General features: G+C 43.8%; 1 protein-coding gene across 1 annotated transcript in view; it reads right to left on the bottom strand.

Annotated features, from left to right (window-relative positions):
- Positions 1-12,839, bottom strand: part of Rbf (Retinoblastoma-family protein) — a 75,913-nt gene that overhangs the window by 16,399 nt on the left and 46,675 nt on the right. Inside the window, exons 10-13 of the mRNA XM_045726942.2 lie at positions 11,161-11,271; positions 10,522-10,738; positions 3,762-3,997; positions 3,485-3,652 (exon numbers count right to left, since the gene is read on the bottom strand). Of these exons, the coding sequence (XP_045582898.1) occupies positions 3,485-3,652; positions 3,762-3,997; positions 10,522-10,738; positions 11,161-11,271 (732 nt within the window). The remainder of the gene's footprint in view (positions 1-3,484; positions 3,653-3,761; positions 3,998-10,521; positions 10,739-11,160; positions 11,272-12,839) is intronic.

Genomic DNA, 12,839 nt, shown 5'->3' with positions numbered 1-12,839 from the left:
CAAGTACTGTATGTCTGTCAATTCTGACTGCCTTGTTTAGCAAAATCAGTCCAAAAGTGGTAGTGGATGTGTGCTCACTTTGAACATCAGACCTCAACAAGTTTCCTCTGGCTTCATCTTGGTCAGGCTTAGTTCACAGTCTTTCAGGTGTTTTGGGACATGCTAGTAAATGTCCCATAGGTTCAGGGAAACAAGCCAAAACTGACTCAATATCACATGAGCCTGGGAAACATTTGTCCTCTGGAAAGCTTGATAAGGAATGAGAGTGAAGTATTGAGAATGGAAAGATTGAGGATAAACCTAGAATCTGAGGGTCCCCCTTAGGAACTGGAAAGTCTGGACACCACCCAAAAGGATAAAAATAACTGCAATAATGCCCTTATTTATCAAATCCTGAATGACAACCCTAAGGAGAGGGAACAAAATGGCTGAGAAGTAATCCATGGTACCTAATAGAGAGAAGACCAAGCCCAATATAAGCCCCGAGCTACCTCCCCTACCACATTACTAAAGCTAGTGAAAGAAGTGTTGCGAGAATCTTTACCAGCCATCAAACATGGACACATTTCAGAGAGGTACTAACCTCAAAGAGAAAGAGCAAATTGGCAGCTCAGCCCATGCAAAACCAAAGCCAAAACCACCATAATGGCTACTACAGCCAGGATCCACAAGAAAACATTTGCCTAAAATGGTCCAAGGCCAAAATACCCAAGTAAAGAGGTCGGAAGGATGTTACTACCGAAGCTGGTGCCTGATTTATCATTCCTGAAGTAAACAGCAGCATATAAACTGGGGAAAGTGAGCAGTGAAGAGAGCAACCCTGCAGACTCCAGGAAGAGACCCAATACTATACCCCCAGAAAGCTTCACATGTAGCACAAAAATCTCTCATTGAATCACAAAAGAGCAAAGTAAAACACTTGGGTAAGGCATCTGAGGTGGATATCATGGCAAACTAGCAGGAAGAGGAACCTGAAGTATGAGAACCAACCTCAGCACATTATATTAAGCTAAATATTACCAGAGCACAAAAATAACCAACATCCACTAAATGGGCTCGAACCTTGTGGTCAACCATGACCAAGGTCACTGGAAACTTGGGAACCTGGATATTGAGCTGCCCCTTATTGATATTCTTTCCATTCCAGAATACTTGGAGAAATGAAGCCATTTCTCCAAGGAGAAAAAAGAATTGTTCACAAACCAGAATCAAATAAAACCTCATAATGTCACCAGGAAGCATCTGGAACCTAACTGATAAGTATTCAGGCTATGCCAGGCAGGTGAGACTAGCACTGAAATTTGCTGAAAAGGCAAGTCCCAGACCTTGAACTGAATCCTAGATATAAACATCCAGGGAAGCAGAGGCAGCATCCAGCTCAAACTGGAATAGATGATATTACAAGAAACCAATCTGAAGAAATGGGCTCTCAGGTTTTGCACCAACGCTCACCTAGCTAAAAGAAAACCAATTGCCAGTCTTCTGTAACCTTAAATCCTGGGAATCTTTCCCCGCCTCAAGAGAATTAAATTATCAGGTGGCATAATAGAAATGGGACTGCTGGATTGTTTCAGGTAAAGGTTAGAAAATATATAAAGTTTGGTTTGGAGAAGCCTTGAATGGGTTATAGGACTTCTAAAGTTCCTGTATTATGTAACAGATAATCATTGACAAATATCACACCCATGAATGAAAACCTGAATCCAGAAGGCAGAGAGACTGAGGAAACAGGAAGGTCCAACAGTGTCTGAAAACCCTGATGTTTTATCCCTTAAAGCTTTAAGGCACAAACATTAACTTTATTTAATAAATACACAATTAAGTTAATGAATTCCATCAACAGGTCTGGCATGAATACCAAGTCGCAAGGACTACCTAAACATTGGAGCAATTCGAGAGAAATCCCAGGGAGAACAACCGAACCCACCCGAGAAGATAAATTTGTCAAGGATGCAAGAAATGCAAGCTAACACTAGTTTAGGCAATCCTGAATAAGTCAGGGCTAAGTAATCAGCTAAGGATATAGAAAGTGGAAAGCAAAAATACAATCAAGAAGAATCATGAAAATGAATGAATAAATAGGGCAACCAGCAGGATAACGAAGTCCCAAGCATTGCTAACCTCACTCAATACAAAAAACAATGCCAGGCTTTACAGAGTGACAGTGCTTGGAACAAAAGAAAAAAAGAAAAAAGTGATGAGGCAGGTAAGCTGGGTCCTTGGGTGACCCTCAGCTGCCACCTGGTGTTGACATTGGGAAAACTACCATTTCCATTATATCATAATTAAATTGTTCAAGATACATAGTTTGTTTTCCTTTATTTATACTGTCAAGGAAGTTTGTCTCAGTTTTGGGTCAAACTCTCAGCCCCATGCTTGCCTTGCCTCCAAGCACACCACACACTGGTCACGGTGTTTGGGAGGCCCACACAAGTCTGGTAGTTTTGAAGATATCTCTGAGGAAGATGAGGTAGTCTCACTCCAACACCTTGCTGCTTAACACACAATGTGAACTTGCCATAATGTAACTTATTTGTTTAAATCAGTGAAATGTACAAAAACTGAATTGTTTGACTTGTATGAAAATTGTTGGCCAAAAATAATAAATAGCAAACAGCCAATCTATGAACACTGGATAAACCTGAGTTGTTTTCAGTTCAGGTATAGTCCTTTGTTCCAGTAATTCTGAAAATTTATAGTGCAATGAGTACATCCATGGAACACACACTAAATTAAGAATTCTCTTAATCTGTATATTGATTAAAGTTATTTGAATAGGAATCACAGATGAGTAGGGTACAACTCTTGAAACAACTTTAAAAGGGTGCAAACAATACACTTACAGAACACCAGGAAATCTAGGCCAGTTAAAAAAAAAAAAAATTAACTAACTTAAATACTGAACTCATTAATCCTTTGCATGTGTAGCAGTAGTTGCATTCCATATTTGGTAACCAGCAAGTAATAATTGCTCTAAACTTTGTTTTCTCCTTTCATGTAATTTTATTATATGATATTTCTAGAATTAAAAAGATGTTCTTTTCATCTATAATAGTAAAACCCTCTCCTATTTTTTTCCTTGCCATTTTTTTTCTTAACCTTCATCCTGATAAAAATTGAACCAAGTGTCTCAATATCACTACACAGAAAATCAGTTAAAATTACTCCTGTCTTTCTTTAAAACCCAATTTGTTTCCTTCATATTTATTACATTCATATAAAAAAATCTGATTTTCATGCAGTACATTATAGCACTCAATGGTGATCCAAGTTTTGAACAAGAGAAATAAATAATGGAGAAGACTAGTAAACAGCACTGCCAGGAGAGCATAAACAGGTGGCACTATAGTGCCACCTGTCCAAGTTGAGTATTGCTTAAGTCGTGAAGTATCACGACCTGAGCCTTACCAAACATAACGCTTTACTCTTACCAAAACTTGTTTAACAATCAGTCAAGACTCAAAGAAGTCAAAAGTTACACTACCTTTCTGCAGAACAAAGCTAAAGAACCATGTCTCTTTGGTTTATCTTTTTTCTTGTGTTCATTTGATGTGTCTGATAACCCCTCAAATGGATTTTCTTCATTGCCTTCAGAAGCATTTTGAGGATTTGTTGGCACAGTGTATAAAGTTGTCACTCCATTCTCTTTCACCTGCAAGTAAACACGTATTTGTTGTTATAAATTCCAAAGAAACAACTATGAATACAGGTACTATTATTATTAACATTTAAAATTAACATTTACATTCTTTCGATTTTACCTGAACAGTAATAATGCTGGGCGACTTGTGAACAGACGGAGATGTAGTTGTAGTCACCACTGAAGATACAGGAGGCATACGGTTACAGAGACCAGCAGGTCGAGAGAAAGTAAGCACAGGGGGAGGATCAAGGGAACCTGATGTAGAAGAAGGAAAGAGTGTCCTTCTAGCAGATGACTGACCAATTGGTGACTGGAACCTTTCTGATATTGTTGACAAAGGTGAAAGCTGGAGATCTGAAAAAAAAAGTGAATCCACATTAATGGTCATGGTACACTAAGCCCTGGAAATTCTCTAAACAATTAATTTTAAAGGATGAGGAATTAAATGCATGCATCCATGGTTTTATTGATGACATTTGCATTCTTATAAATGTCAAGAGCCCACTGTTCTGTGGCCTCTTGACATTGTTCTGTGAGGCCACTTGCACAAAACAGACTGCATAATACAGTATTTTGAATAAAACTGAACAAGAGAAATATCAGACTCTTCAAAGGCATTATTATAGCTTGTGTAAGTATGGAAAGTATCTTAAATTAAAGAAAGTTGTTTAGCATGTTTGTCTAAAAGTGTCTTACAAAAACAACAGGAAATTTCTTTGCATCACAAATTATTAGGAGTTACTCTTCTTTCTTTCCTGGGAACAAGAAAGTCAGGACATTCAACAAGGATATGTACGACCGTAAGAGGGACAATGCAATTAGGACAATAAGGAACAGGGTGGCGCTCCATCAAGTGACCATGAGTTGAGTGAGTATGCCCAATACGCAACCTCGCCAGAGCTGTTTCCCATCGCCGGTTACGGTGGTAGGAGGACGGCCACGAGGACACACAACTTTTAAGAGAACGTAGTTTGTTACCAGTAACAGATGACCAACAAGCCTGCCAACAGTTAAGGATGGAGGAATGGATAACCGGGTAAAAGTCGGAATAAGGAATACCTTTACGAGAGATGGGACAAGAGCGGACAGCTTCCCTGGCGGCAGCATCTGCACACTCATTTAAAGAGACACCAATATGGCTGGGAACCCAACAAAACTCAACCGACTTAAATTTACTGTGAACAAGAAACAGCCAATACTGGATCTCGACAACCACTGGATGAACCGGATTAAAGGACCCAAGAGCCATGAGGGCACTACGAGAGTTAACAACAACTACAAAGGAAGATTGACAACGAGAGAGCAGAAGATGAAGAGCATAGCATAAAGTTCTGCTGTGAAGATGCTAGTCTCCAGAGGTAAGCGACACATAAGTGTGATCAGGAAAAACAACAGAGTAGCCAACACTGTTTGCAGACTTAGACCCATCAGTGAAGACGGAAACGGAGTGGGAGTGAGAAGAAAAGTGCTCAAGGAAAAGGTGTTTTAGAACCTGTAGGAGGGGGTAAAAGCTTTAGGGATGCGGGTCAAGGGCGTACAAAACTGCAGAAGGGGGACTCTCCATGGGGGCAAAGAAGGAACTACATGAGGAGAAATATTAGAAACACGAACAGAAAAAGAATCCTGTAAGCGAGATAACCGGACAGAAAGAGGGAGGCGGTGAAGAGGAACAGGAACCACAGGAGGGGTTAAAGTTAAAGCACGACAGAGGCGAGAGGAAGGATGTTGCAAGGACCGCGCAAGATAGCGAAGACAGTAGCGATCACGGCGGTCCTGGAGAGATAGGAAGCCAGTATCAACATACAAGCTGAGGACGGGAGTCAAACGAAAGGCACCAGAACTGAGGCGCAACCCAGTATGGTGCAAAGCATCAAGACGGCGAAGAGTCGAAGGAGAAGCAGATGAGTAAGCAGGGCAACCATAATCGAGCTTAGACAGGACGAGAGAGGAATGCAAAGCAAAAAGAGTGCGCCTATCCGCTCCCCAAGATGTATGGGAATAATACCCGAAGGTGGGTAAGGGCCATAGAGCACTCAACACGGAGGTAAGAGATATGGGAAGACCAAGACAAATGAGTGTCAAAGAATAACCCCAAAAGCTTCGCGGAATCTTTGTACTCAAGGGGATGACCATAAAGTGACAGGGACGAAGAACGACCCGTTTACGAGTAAAAGTCATGGCACAAGTCTTAGCAGCAGAGAACTTGAAGCCATGATTGGTGGCCCAAGACGACACGGCATCAATCACAAGTTGACGCCAGCGTTGAAGGAGAGGCGAATCATCACCCTGACAGCAAAAGGTAAGATCATCGACAGTGTGTGGAGAAGACGCCTGAAGGAAGAGAGGAAAGAAGACCATTGAGGGCAACCAGAAAAATAGTGCTCAGAACACTACCCTGGGGCACATCTTTGTATTGGTGAAAAGAGGCAGAGAGCGGTACCAAGCCTCACTCAAAAGGAACGCCGAGAGAAGAAGCTGCGGAGAAAGAGAGGGAGATGACCACGAAGGCCAAAAGAATGAAGCTGGGATAGAATATAATATCGCCAAGTGGTGTCGTAAGCCTTTTCCAGGTCAAAAAGGACTGCAACAACGGAGGTCGTCGCAGCAAAAGCAGTACGAATATAGACCTCCAAGTTCACCAGGACATCTGTTGTGCTGCGGCACTTGCGGAAACCAAATTGAGAAGGGGAGAGGTGGTGATGGTGTTCCAGGAACCTACATCAGACGAACGTTAACCATACGTTCAAAGAGTTTGCAGACACAACTTGTGAGGGCAATAGGGCAAAAGTCCTTAGGGGATGTTCCCAGAGACCCTGGTTTGTGAACAGGGAGGACAACGGCATCAAGCCAACCCTCAGGGACTGACGACGACTCCCAGATCCGATTAAACAGATTCAGTATATACCGAGACATGCACGGAGAGAGATGGCGAAGCATCTCATAATGAATACCATCGGAGCCCGCCGCCGTAGAACCGCAGAGGGCCAGGGCAGAACGAAGTTCAGAGAGAGAGGGGATCGTTATAGGGAAGTCGAAGACAAGTGCAGAAATCTAAAGGACGAGACTCAAGGACAGGTTTATGAAGAAGGAAAGATTGGGGAAGATGAAGACCAGAGCTAACAAAAGAAAAGTGGGAACCCAGTTCGGTAGCAACCTGCAACGGGTCCGCCACAAGAGTACCACGGAGGTGAAGGACCGGTGAAACATTGGGAACGAACTTACCCGCTATCTTGCGGATACGCTTCCAGATCTGTGGCAGAGGAGTTTCAGACGTAATGGTGGAGACATAAGATGCCCAACATTCATGTTTAGCCATACGGATGGCCCTATGGGCCACCGCACTTCGCCTTCCGAAAGAAAAGAAAAGAATCAGCCGTCTGCCGACAGCGGTGTCTCTTCCAGGCTGCACGCTTACAGCAGACAGCCCGAGCACAGTCTGCATTCCACCAGGGAACACACTTCCGTGGACCCCGAGAGGAAGAGCGAGGGAGAGGCAGAAGGGAGAGGTCAGAGAGAGCAGCACTGAAGGTAAATAGGTTCCAGTCCACTTTAGCAAACTGCCACCTAGGGAAGGAGAGGGGAGGGTGAAAAGAGAAAAAGGTAACAAGGATGGGGAAATGGTCACTGCCATGGAGGCCATCAAGAACCTGCCACTGTGAAATCTAAGTAAAGAGAAGACGAGCAAAGAGACAGATCAAGACAGGAAAGGGTGCAAGTTCGAGAGTCCAAATGCGTGGGGTCACCAGAATTCAGAAGAGACAGGGAAGAAGAGAGGATAAATGGCTCAAGAAGGCGACCTCGGGTGTTCGTCAGAACATCACCCCAAAGGGAATGATGACAATTGAAATTACCCAGCAGGAGCACAAGCTCCGGCAAGGAGTCCAGTAGGTGTTTCAGATCGGGAAGAGAAAGCGGGACACTCAAGGGAGAGATAAATGGAACAAACAGTGTACCATTTCCCCACAAAGATACGAGCAGCAGAACAATGGAGAGGCGAAGGAAAAAGTAAGGGGACAAAGGGAACATCAGAGTAAATCAAGAGAGCAGAAGAGTTAGGAGCCCCAGCAAGAGCTGGGGGGGGGGGCGTGAAAGGAATAGCCATGAAAGCGACCAGGACGAGCACTAAGCATCGGCTCCTGGAGACAGACACAAAGGGAAGAAAATCAGAAGTTAGAGTTCAAGGAAATTGGCGTAATAACCCTGAACGTTCCATTGAAGAATAAACAACGAACGAGAAGAGAAAGGCCAACAGAGGACAAGAAAGAAACAAAGGCGAAAGAGCAACATAGCACGTTAAAGAAGATCAGGGTTGGGATCAGGGTCAGCAAAGTCAGGGTTAGGGGGCATGGTAAACTGAGCAAAGACGGAGGGAAGGAAGCGGGAGAACAGACCAGAGGGGGACAGGCGGGGTCCGGAGGAGGAGGAGGAGGAAGAGGAGGAGGCGGCAAGGACAACAGCAGGAAGAGGGGGTGTAGAAAGAGGGGAGCGCACCTCAGCAAGGGCAGCAACCGAGAGGGAAGCAGGGACCAAAGAAACCTCCATAGCAGGAACAGGGGGCGCAACCACCGAAATGGGAGGGGAAGGAGCGATAGTCAGAAGTAGGGGCCGAGGAAGAAAGAAGCCTTTTTATCTGCCGGGGAGGAGGAAGGAGAGGAGCCAGGCTTACGCTTCTGACTTAAAGAGACAGGTGTCCCAGCAACTACGTACTGGGCAACGGATTCCAGCGTCTCAACAGGAGAAGCTGAACGAGAGCACACACGATGGCCGTTAGGAGAACGATGGACATCAGCCCACACTGACAGGCGGCGGGGAGAGTCAACAGATGGAGGAGAAGGACGGGAAGGAGGATCGGAGGGACACAAGGAAGAAGACACAGAAGACACGACAGACCAGGCAGAAAGAAGAGGAACCCCAGACAGAGGACCAGGAGGGGGACCCTTTGGGACAGAACGCAAAGGAACAGAGGAGGGGGCAGTGGGCGTATCAGGGTCCAAGGCCCGGAAACGGTTGCGAGTCTGAGGAAGGTGGGAAGGACGATGAGAGGAAGAGTGCAACACACGAGCATAAGACATTAGCATAAGGCGGGAGCCGGGGAACCTGGCACCTCGCATCAGGAAAAGATAAACGCTCCCGGTGCTTCAAGTTGAGGACAGCTGCCTCAAGCTTGTAATGGATACAGGCATGGGAGAAGGTAGGGAGGGGGGTTGCGCAGACAGCGGCGCAGGGATGTGGTGACAGTTATGCTAGCTTGTTCATTTTCATTTGAGGAGTTCTGTCCACTAGTTCGGCTTTCAGTAGCAATATTTTAACCGGAGTAGAGGGTTTGTTTTGGGGCGCTGACCTTTCTGGGTGCCTGACCCGGTCGATGGCAAACAGAATGTTTCCAACCACACGGAGGTTTCTGTAGGCCATTGCTCCTCGTGCCTCACTGAGGGGGGCCAGGTTCTGGTGCTCATGGTCCCCAGTAGGCCTAAAACTCCATGCACATTATGATGCCAGGGTCTAATACATTCATATCAGCCTGGTTAGCTCCGGGGAGCCGAAGGGGCTTACCCACCCCCAAGAAAAAAAAATAAATCGGACATTCAAAAAATTAGGTAATAATATTTTTGTGCCAACCCGTCTGACAGCTCAGGCGGAGCAGACCGGCCCCAGTCATCCTACTCTGTCGGAGCCTGAATCTTCCCAGACTTCCTCGCCCTACTGCGGCCAAAATATGTCTTGAGGTTATCTTGAGATGATTTTGGGGCTTTAATGTCCCCGCGGCCCGGTCCTCGACCAGGCCTCCATCCCCAGGAAGCAGCCCGTGACAGCTGACTAACTCCCAGGTACCTATTTACTGCTAGGTAACAGGGGCATTCAGGGTGAAAGAAACTTTGCCCATTTGTTTCTGCCTCGTGCGGGAATCGAACCCGCGCCACAGAATTACGAGTCCTGCGCGCTATCCACCAGGCTACGAGGCCCCTTCCAGGCTACGAGGCCCCTCCTCGTAGCCAAATTGTCTCCTACAATTTTTTATTATTTTTCCCTGTAATCAGGGAATTCACAAGTCAAGCCTGGCCTCGGGCTGGGTTTGGCGAGTAGAAGAACTCCCAGAACCCCATCAAGCAGGGAACAATATTTTAACAATTTTAAAAGGAAAAATTATTTCTAATTTTTTTCTTGCACACAGCAGTGCTATCGGCTATTATTAGCAGTGCCGCCCAGGGGTTAAGCTTAGAAAGCAAAGGCAAAGGCGCAGAAAGGATGTCCGAAAGTTCTGTTTTGCAGAATTGTAGATGGTAAGAAGCAATTTAAGTGAGGTTGTGGAGAATAACAACCATCTGAAACCAGAAAATCCGCCGAGCGTTACCAGTCAGGGAGCACCCATCCGCACACCCACAACACCCGTACTAAAATGTTTATACTCTTTACAGTTTTCTCACCTCGATTTTCATGCTACGTCGTTCATTTTGGTATTGTTCACAATCGAAAGTTGTGCATTTGGGAACTATTCCCATAATAATCGAACAATAAATGAAATTTTAACATTTTAATTTTGGGCGCAACATGCGTCCCCGTAGGACATCTGTAGAGTTATTTATGGACATAATTTCCGTCCTTGCCCAGTCAAAAGTGTTAATAATTAACACTGCATGTTGCTATTTACTGTATTCTCATCTGTGTTTTTCTGCATCAGTAAATTTTTCTCTAAATTTGATTGTTCCTGCCATCAATGGCTACTTGAGCCTCCCACTCTCATGCTGTGAGTTATGGTACAAACAGATAAGAGGCTACAAAAGATCATAAGAAGGTTCAAAGAGGTACACTGATACTTATACTTTCCAGCGTACATATCTCTTTAAACTTCAATCGGTAACAATAACAAAAATACTTACTGTTAGGAGTACCCTTATCAGTGACTAGTTTTGGTAATGGAGACATTGGATTTGAAGACAGGCTTATGGAAGGAGTGATTGGGTTCATCTCTGTCTCCAATTGATCAGAAAAGTTTACATCCTGACACGAGGGAACATCTAAATTACCAGGATGTAGGATCTGCCATAAGGGCGATTCTGCCTTCCAGGCAAGAGAATCTAGGATCTGCTCTTCAATCTGTAAAGAAATTTTAAGCAACTAAATTACTTTCACATGAACTTGCTACTATAAAACATGGAAGCTCCTGATTAAAACAATTATCCTCAACAATCACTCCTAAACTCCCTTGTTGCATTCCAATGTCTGTAGGTCATTCCTATCAACTTGCTGAAACATTTAATGATATTCTTTCTGCCTAAACACATCACATTCCTTCATAATCACTATCCATATTACCAATTTGACACAGTCTTGCATTATCTCAATGTCTCAAATTTCCCAACAATTTGCCTGATCATGTATTTCACCAACTCATTGGACATTTTTGTGTAGATACAAAATGAATACCATGTTAAATTTAAGAATACAAATAAAGAATATTTGTTTAAATAATGAACACACACATAGCTAGAGGAGACACTAAAGACAAATATACTCACCCCTTTAAGGTGCTTAACTAGTTCTCTTGATAACTGATTGTCAGATTGTTTTTCTGATCGTATTACAGGCTCAATGATCCGAATGAAGTAGTAAGGTTCTACATGCCCAACCTGTGAAAATGAATTAAAAAATTTAAACTGCACAACTGAAATTATGTATCCTAATGTCCCTTTCCCTTCCACACATTGCATCAGAACTAGCAAAAAGTAAAGAGAAGCATCAAAAGGTTCCTAGCAGTTGCCAAGGAGCCACAAGATCTGCAAAAAATCACTCTGGTGCAGTAAGTACCTGCATGAGTTCGCATCAGACAATGCAAATGAGTATAAAAAAAAAAAGTTGAATGTAATGAAATGCCATTTTCTGGGCAAGACCCAGAGGGTCCTTGGAGCTAACTGGGCTGATATAAATGTATTAAACCCTGGCATCAGTCGAGCGAATGGAATTCTTAGGCCTACCGGGGACCACGAGCCAGAACCTGGCCCTCTCAGAAAGGCACGAGGAGCAATGGCCTATAGAAACCCCCCGTGTGGTTAGAAGCATTCTATGTCTGCCATCGACGGGATCAGGCACCCAGAAAAGTGAGCGCCCCAAAACAAACCCCTATTCTGGTTAAGAAATTGCTACTGAAAGCCGAACTAGAGACAGGGCTCCCCAAGATAAAGAATCAGGAGGAACAAATCAAAGATCTCTGAGAAAATGAGGTATGGAAAGTGAAGAGTGGTGACTTTGAAGAAATAAACAAGAAAATAGACTCAAATGCAACTCCATAGTACCCTGAGGACTCTCATGGAATTAGGCAAGGATATGCAATAAGAAACTTCATTGACAACTCACAAAGAGGTTAATAAAGAACTGAAAAAGTATGAAGACATATAGTAGGATTAGGAGAGGGCCTAAATTCAAAGGAAATTGTCAGTGATTTTAGGAGGGTAGGAAAATATGAGAGACAAGAACCGCCCCTTATGGGTGACATTTAATGGAGTGAAACATATGACGGAAGTGCTTAGAAATGCCAGGCAATTGCAATGTGACAAGGATGGCAAACTTTGGTCAATAAGACAAGACCTCTCCAAGGAAGACAGGAAAAAGCTGAAAATGAACCTCATTGAAGCGAAACGTCTAAATGGGAATAGAAATTAAAAATTCTTTTTTCTACAAAGTGTTAGGGACTGGAAAGCTAGTGAAATGGTACATGAAAACAAAGCAACAGAATCATTAGAGGAATGGGGGATTAAAGAACAAAGGGAAGGGGAAATTGTTCCTGAAAATAGCATATACCAATAAATGGAGTGCGATCAAAAATATTGGAGCTGCACGATATAATTCAGCTTAAGGCCCCAGATATTGTCGCATTAACAGAGACAAAACTTGATGAACATATTTTAAATGAGGTCGTATTCCCAAGGGGATACTGTACTCAGTTTGGAGACGTGACAATAAAGCTAGGAAGGGGGGAAGTAGTGGGTGTGCTAGTGAAAGAACACCTGAAGGTAAGAGTTAATACTTGTTAACACTTTCGCCCGGGCATGACGCAGCATTGCGTCATCCGTTTACTGGCGGTAATACCGGGGATGATGCAGCATTGCGTCATCCACTTTAAATAATCGCCAAAAATCAGGTTTTTATCCAAGTTTTTTGGGGACTGGTTTTAAAATGCGCGCCGATGTCTTCCCATTTT

This window comes from Procambarus clarkii, chromosome 10, assembly GCF_040958095.1.
Source record: "Procambarus clarkii isolate CNS0578487 chromosome 10, FALCON_Pclarkii_2.0, whole genome shotgun sequence".
In the NCBI taxonomy this organism is placed as follows: domain Eukaryota; kingdom Metazoa; phylum Arthropoda; class Malacostraca; order Decapoda; family Cambaridae; genus Procambarus; species Procambarus clarkii.
This window is presented reverse-complemented; position numbering and strand designations above follow the sequence as displayed.